This window comes from Hyalella azteca, unplaced genomic scaffold (assembly GCF_000764305.2).
Source record: "Hyalella azteca isolate HAZT.00-mixed unplaced genomic scaffold, Hazt_2.0.2 contig2735, whole genome shotgun sequence".
In the NCBI taxonomy this organism is placed as follows: domain Eukaryota; kingdom Metazoa; phylum Arthropoda; class Malacostraca; order Amphipoda; family Hyalellidae; genus Hyalella; species Hyalella azteca.
The window spans coordinates 55,878-64,138 of NW_025932998.1; the positions used below are offsets into that span (position 1 = coordinate 55,878).

The following is an 8,261-nucleotide window of genomic DNA, read 5'->3' on the forward strand; positions in this document are numbered from 1 at the left end:
GTAAAACCCAATTATTTTTTCATATTTCTAGTTAACGGAGTCTTGTCTTGCTAGTTGGCAATGCAAATTTTCCGTCATTAGTTCACTCGAGTTTATTTTTAGCATGAGACGCACGTCCAGCTTGCCGAACAAAACGCATAACAAAACGATCATTGCACGGTTCGATTCTAAGAAGTAATGGCGATACAAACAAATTAATTAAGACTTCATAATGCAACTCATGCTAAAGGCAGTTGGTAAAACGATGCAAATCGACAGTTCCTGATCTTACGACAAAGACATGTTTGTAACAGGACGACAAGGGAGAAAAGAACGGCGTTGTGTGCAAAATAAGTATTTTCTTGGGAGTAATATAAAATATGCAGAATGTTTCAAGAATTATCCGGGTTAAATTACTGACAAAATGAAAACAAACAAGAATTTTATAACATGCAAAACAAAACAAAAAAAAACAAATTTTAATAGGAAAATTTCAAGTGTAGAACATTCAAATTTAATAACTCGTAACCCAGAACACAATACTCAATTATTTTATCAGTGCAACCTAATGCACTCTTGCATTCGGAAAAAGAAGACCTATAAATTTCTCCATGACGATCAATAGACAGATTTGAAAATAATTTTGGACACGTATTGGGTGCTGTGACTTCTAAAAAAAGAAAACATCAAGAGCCTGTAGCTTAGCTGATTCAATCGAAATATCTTTCTTTAATCTTCAGCAAACCGATGACTTCAAACCCAAATTCATTAGCGTGAGGTATAACATTGAGAACGAGAGCGTGGCTTCATAGTGTGACCAGTGGCCGTGTGTCGTCGCGTCTACTGCAGACCGTACGCAGCGACGAGCTCCTCGACCTTGGCGACGTACGCCGTCATGGCGGCCTCCTTCGTCATGCCCTTCTTGCTCTCCCAGGAGTCCCACTTGGCCTTGCCTTTGAAGTCCAGCATGCCAGGCCGCTCTGGGGACATGGTTAACATTAAGTAAATTTTTCGTCCTGGAAATTTAAAGAACAATTCGTGCTTGGCGCATTGTTCTATATTGCATAAAGGAACAGTGACTACTTTGGGCAATCATATTTAAATATTAACGATTGGAAATGCACGACTCGTACATGCAATAGTTCAATGAACAAACGAAGTTAGCAATGAAATTAACGACGCTGCGTGATTTAATAACGAAATGGAAGTTAGCACATCTATCTCTCAGCTCGCAGGAATAATGCACGCCTATTGATTGATACGTCTGACAGCAATAATAAAATACGGAAGTTGTCACGCGTCCACACCACAAAAAAACATGAGAAATCACAGAATTATTTGTGCAGCGAGACGGTAAAATTTCACATTAATCCTTCCGCATGGGACCTGTTCATTGCTCTTGAAGAATTCAGGCTCTTGAAGAATTCATTAAATGAATTAATCCAAAGCGCACGAGCACAGCAGCGTCGCGACTTGCAGTACTTGATCGTCCGCTCAATAAGCTCATCGAAAATTTATGGTTATGTAAAGGAGAGCGGCAAAACTCTATTGCGACCATGATCTCCATGTTAAAATATTAATAAATAGCAACCGGTGAAATTACGCCTCAATACTACATTGTTCGCCATCAACATGGTCTACCCACTAATCATTATTCAACATCAATAAGGCCCACGCATTAATCATTGTCCAGCATCAATAATGACCAATTGTTATGTACTTCAATAGAGTTCTTTGTCCCCGCCCGCTCGGTCATGCTAAGAATACAAAGCGTCGTACGATGCTGCAAGCGAGATGTGCTGATAGATCGCCTCGTGCACACCGTCACGTGCTGACGCCAGCTTTCTCTTATCGTACGATTGCCCAAGTCAAGAATGTGAAATATAATAGAAATTTATCCAATGATAAAGACGCCGAAATATTGAAGAAGGGTATTTACTTTTCTCGATTGCTTTAATCGGCAAAATTGCAAGATTTTAATTGATAGGCATGAAATTTGAGTTGAGCAACTATTTATCCAGTTCCGAAAAAGATATTCTTAAAATCATGAAGTTATCACATCACACTCGTATTGAATGACAAAGCGGTAAATGACATATCAAATTGTTACCTTTCTTAAATAGTCTGCTTCAAGAAGCAAATTATGTGCATGGATTATATATATATCGTTCCATGAGCGCGGTCAAGGAGGGAATATAGCAAGGGCTAAGATCAGGAATGTTTACAATGCAATAAGCCAACAACCTCTAAAACGCACAGAATAAAAAATTATAAATAACTTGTGTACTATTCCAAAGAGAAGCTTTACCCTTTGCCATATGATAGCATTCAATATTATAAATATTTGATGGCGCCGAAAAAAAGTATCGGAAAAAAATTGTTTTTAATGTATGCGGCTATAATAAGCCATTATAAAGTTCATGGAACGATAATGATATAATAATCTACATGTGAACCTATAAAAATACGCCAATAATTAATAGGTATATAATGTACGTGAGCTTATGAAACCTGGTAATAAGAACAAATATAATTTGAAGATTTAAAGAAGTGGCAATGTGCAACTCTTACAAAGAGTAAAATCTTGCCAAATAAACGATATATTTTGATATTGATCTGTATAATTCAGCTCAGCTACAACCACATTAGTTTACTGCTAGATTGTTTCAAAGAAAAGCATTCAATAGCAGATAGTGTCTTCAAGTAATTGATAACTAGTACAAGGTGAGATAAAAGATTGACAGATAAGGAACTGCTCTCATATACACTGGTCAACCATTTCAGCCAAGGCCACCACATCTGCTTCTTATCTGACAGCTAATTGCCTTAGAATCAAGAGATGGCAATACACAAATATGTTTATTCTGAACAGCCACTCATCTTAGCTTGATATCAGATTAATTAATGTACACATTTGCACGAGATCTAATCATTCCCTGCATATTTGAGTAATGGCTCTTACAATGATCAATTAATAGGTATATTTAAAATGAATTCTTCTCTCGAGTAATAGACTGGATTCTGTATAATGTTCATATGTTCCATTTTAAATTAAGATTTTAATAGTTGCTAGGCTTCTTTCATCTAGTTAATAAGATATCCTGCAGAACAGTATAGTGATGACCTCTAAAGAAAAAAAACCCTTCAATTTGGTAATAAAAAAACTCGCCCATCATGTATTAATATAATTTTGACTAGGCCAAGTTTGTAACTTGCTCTATACTTACAGTATTCAAGACCCATCACAATATATAAAACAATTAAGCAACAGATAACTCCTTCATACCAATGTGCATTTTGTACCTAATTTTCATAAGTTCATTTAAATTTTCAGAGGACTTTTTGGCATTTTAAGCATAGCATTGTAAAAAAAAAATTAACTTCATAGCAGTTTAAAGTAACAATATCACTTTAGCCATTTCTTTGATTAACATTTTTTCCAGCTTTGTTGTAAATTTAACTTCATTCTTCTTGAAGTGAAGTATAAAAACCTACATTAGTAAAAAAAATTAATTTTTCAGTTAGCACTATGCTTCTTAAGGCTATAATTCTATTTTTGATACTTTTTGTGTAAACCAACTCATAGGTCCATTAAATGCCTAAGTTTGAAAAAATTTGTTATAACTAATACCGTAAACTGGGGTAACTTAGACTCCCGGGGTAACTTAGACCACTTTTGTTTTTTTATAACAAAAACCCCCAAAACTCAAAAACTATTTGACATAGAAAAATTCTGTCAATGGGCATTAAAGGCCTAATACCGAGGCTACGTAACACAATAGAAAGATTTAAAAAGTTTGCATATCTAATAGGTTAAAAAATTAAAAATGTGACCCACGAAAAAAAGCTATTTTTTAAAGCCTCTGAGTACCCCCTCCAATTTCTTTATTTTTTAGCAAAATAACTCCAGGTTTTGATGCATTGTAGTACAACTCTTCTAGTTACATATGCAACAAACAAATTTGAGGAAAGTCTCATAGTTTGCAAATGGGGGGCACCGCCCCCCAATGGGGGAACTTAGACCACCTAATGTCAGCCCTGACGGGGTAACATAGACCGGCTTGGAAATTAATTTAAAATTACCATATATAACATATTTTATGTTTGACAGCCTATTTATGTGTCTTCTTTATGTTTCAGACTCTACTGAGTCTTATATATGGTAATTTTAGCTTAATTTCCAAGCCAGTCAATATTACCCTGTCAGGGCTGCCATTAGGTGGTCAGAGTTCCCCAGTATGGGGGAACTTAGACCACCTGGGGGGCAAGTTTTTCATTTGCATATGTAACTAGAAGAGTTCTACTACAATGCACCAAAACCTGGAGTTACTTGGAGTTATTTTACCAAAAATACAATTGATTTTACCACCCGGTCTAAGATACCCCCAGAGCTGGGGTAAAAAAGACCATCGATTTTTTTTAAATTACATCAAAACTATGAGAGGCAGGAGCCAGCAATTTATGGTGAGTGAAGCTAGAGTATAGATCTGTATTTTGCATGTTTCAATTTAAGTTTAACTTATTTGGTAAAAAAGTGGCATAATTTAAAAAAAAAGTGGTCTAAGTTACCCCAGTTTATGGTACCAAAACTAAAAGTTAAGTGTGAATGAGAAGAGAATTTTGTATTGTAACCCATTGCTATTTTGGCTCCTGAAGTAGACTTAGATTTCAACATAGACTATCTTAACATATATACTTAAGAGGCTGGTGATCAAAAAAGTAATCAAACTTTTTAAACACATAATTAACTCAGAAAATTAATATCAGTTAGGTTTTTGTGTCCCACATTTTGCTTTTTACAAAAATGTGGTTTTTCTTCCATTTTGGATAATTTATCTTTCTAGTTAGAGCAGATAACAATGCAAGTATAGAATTGTTGCAATATACCAGTATGTACAGTAGTAAACTGCTCAGGTTTCTTAAAAATTCTAAGAAAATATAAAAAAACTGAAAAGTAGGTATTTTTAAAGGAAAGATATTTTTCAAATATAATTGCAGATAAGCAAGCTACCAGAATAACTTTTTACCTGTGTTGATGTCACCAATTGTAGCCTGCTTGTAAAGCCCATAGATCTCCTTGAGTTCATCGTCTGTAGGCTGCTTGGCCAGCTTCTTGACCTTCTCAGCTGCTTCTTGGAACAGCTATGAAAAAATAAATATACATTTTTCAAGGTATCAAATTATTTTCAGAGGAGTGAAAATTGCATGAGCAATCCTAAGATACGTATATTATTACCTTATCTGGCTATCATATAAAAAAATTCCGTATTAAAGACACAAAGTAACTTGAAAAATTGAACATAATACATTATATATTGCACAAATTATTGTCATTTTTTATCAAATTATCATTATTAGATTATTAGTTATTATCAATAATTAAACATCAATATCATCAAGTTATTGGTGATAATTGAAGAAGAGATGCATATTCTGTGATTTCAATAAAGGGGAAATGGTGATTCTAATGTGAAAAATAATGGGTAGTTGATAGGTTATTGGCAATTTGGCACAAGCATGATGCTGTTTTATTATACTGAAGCCTCAACACAAGACAGAGGTAGCCTGTGGTTGGCCTTATGGCCTATCTTGATAAATATTTTAATTATACACACATGACAACTTGCCTGCCTAAACTTAGCCTAAAGGTTGGAAAATTTATTTGCATTTGAAATTTATAAAAATCCTATCAAGACATAGTCTTCAAACAATTGCATTTGAGAAAAAAAAATTATACAGAAATAAAAAGTATTCTTCAAGTACCAACAGCAATTGCAAATTTGCAACAAGAATAGAAAAATAGCTGCAGATTCCTGTGAATGTGTGATGTGATTCACAATCAAGGCAATGAAGGCATCAACATGACATACCTAGAAGGCTAGAATGATAGAAAGTTTAGAAACTGTTGCAAATTCCTATCTCATGCCTCTTGGAATAGTTATGAACCAGAGAACCTGAATAAAATATTGAACAAAAGCTACACAGATCTGAGCCACCATGACTATAATAAATGACTTTGGACAATTTCTGTAGCATTTGTTGTAATGTTGTTTAGTATTAGCCTTATAGCCTAGTTCTTCAATTATGGCCCATGAGTATTGAAACTAATTGCAAATTGATTAAAATAGCACGTGATCACCATTTTCACCAGTGATTTTCAAAAAATCTATCACTAATTAATTTTAATTAGGCCTATTACATATCACTCAAATGTAAGGCTCAATGCTTTTGAAAAATCTCCCAAAGAATCCCTTATTGGCTAATGGCTTTAAAGTTTAGATAATCAAAAGATGAAAAGAAAAAATAACACTTGTGGGTGGATGTTTATTAAATACAGCTAACCGGCGGTGATCGGCACCGAGTTAACGCTGCAAACAGCAACGCATAGCAACATCCGAACCTCAAAGGCCTGAGTCAAAGGCTTGGAAGCTAAAAGTGGCTTTGTTGAAGCTACAAATCCTACAATAACATAAATCTACGTTTAGCGATTGAAATCAATAAGTAAATTTGCATAATTACTAAATAAAAGATAGTAAATTAACTCACAGTTTCAGTAGACATGATGAATAACTAAGGAACGGAGTGAATCCTTAATGTCAACAAATTGCACGGACTTCGTCGACCTTACGCCACTGAGACTCTCAACGAAGTGAACCGAGTATGGCATTTGCAGATGCAGAATGAGAAAAAGCGTAGACAGGAGAATGCCAAAGGCGACGTTACTGATCCGCGTAAAAAAACTTGCACCCGATGATTAGACGCTTGGAACTGAATAACAAAACATGAAATTGGATAAAAAGTAACTAAAAATAGTCCCAAATAACTGAACATAAAACTTTACTTTATCATTTTAGTCAAAAAATCAATTATTAACGAGACATTGCAGTAGTAGATTGCCTGATATCTAGTTTTTAATTAACTAAAAACAGTGAAGATAATAAAATTAAAATCTTACCGATTCAACAATTTATCACGTAAAGTATAATGTGGTAAAATTAGTTTCAGACCAAATGTTAATACAAATTTTCCTATACTCGTGAAACGATTTGACTTATGAATAGTTTTTTCCGATAGTATTTTTCGTTCATCCTCGTACCGAATCGTCAACTGTGATTCGGGGATTCAAATACAAAAAAGCACATAAGCTGCATATGCCCAGCTCATAACTCCGATATTTTTGAACCGATCGGTCGGGTATTTTTAACGTACTTCCTTGAAATAAATTTACAGGCTCATGCATTGCAAAGAGCACTCTGCGACAGAGCTGCAGCCGATCGTTTTACAACCATTCTGATTAAACAGACCGACGACCAAACGAAGTAAAAGCGAGCAAAGATTTCTTACTAAACATTCCGGTTATATATGAAAAAACACATAGGAGTTCCGGGAGGCAAAAAAAAACGTTCAAACACTTATGGGCCAAAATTATGAACGAATTATATATATTAATATATATATTAGCATTAGATGTCAGAATTTTCTCGCTGAAATACGTACGACTAATGACCAGAGAGTGCATTATATTCGAATTTGCAGGGAATGAAAATTCTTCAGATGACGTTAATAGATCAAAAGGCATGTCTCAGCAAAGATTTACAATGTATATAACTACGTTTCGAATGTATCATTTCCAATTTAATAGAAACATTGATGAATGAAATTTCGTGGACATAAGCACATAATACATATAAATAGGATACAAAAAGGAAATTTTAAATGGAAAATGACTCTGCAAACTATCACAAAGTTCAGACAATTTCGGTAGTTTGCAAACAGTTAGCTGGAATCGGCCAACAATCGACGGTCGGTTAATATTGGGCGCCACTGCATGATGACGATGCTGGTGGGTTCCTCCAGCACATAGCGAGTGACGGTCTTGTGAGGGACGGTCTCAAGCTTGTCTCAAGGGGTTAAGAGACGGTCTTGTCCTCCAGACTGTAGGTGGCAGGTGAGACCATGGTTGAAATAATACTGTATTATTTCAACCATGGGTGAGACGGTCTCAATGTCGTGGTTGTTAGTCGAATAACTATAATGAAGTCCAAATGATGAACAAGTCTACAACAACAAAAATCCATGCAACTAAAAAATAAATATTGAATTGTAGAATATTTCGTTTGAAGAATAGGCAATACTGAACGGATTTGCTTGAATTTTAAAATATAAGTGGTTATTATTATACGTTGGGGTATGAATTATTACAAATTTTTACATTAATTCGTTCTCAATTATTATGGAACTTATTTTTTGGAACTCCAAAATTCAAACAAATCCGTTCAGTA

At 34.6% G+C, this 8,261-nt stretch overlaps 1 protein-coding gene across 1 annotated transcript; it reads right to left on the reverse strand.

Moving 5' to 3' along the window:
- Positions 1–484: 484 nt before the first annotated feature.
- Positions 485–6,654, reverse strand: LOC108679009 (acyl-CoA-binding protein). The gene is made up of 3 exons (XM_018167515.2): positions 6,526–6,654; positions 5,007–5,121; positions 485–959 (listed from the first exon to the last, which is right to left on the reverse strand). Exons 1-3 carry the CDS (start codon positions 6,538–6,540, stop codon positions 820–822), a joined length of 270 nt encoding a protein of 89 aa, XP_018023004.1. The 5' UTR covers positions 6,541–6,654; the 3' UTR covers positions 485–819.
- Between the last annotated feature and the right edge of the window lie 1,607 nt (positions 6,655–8,261).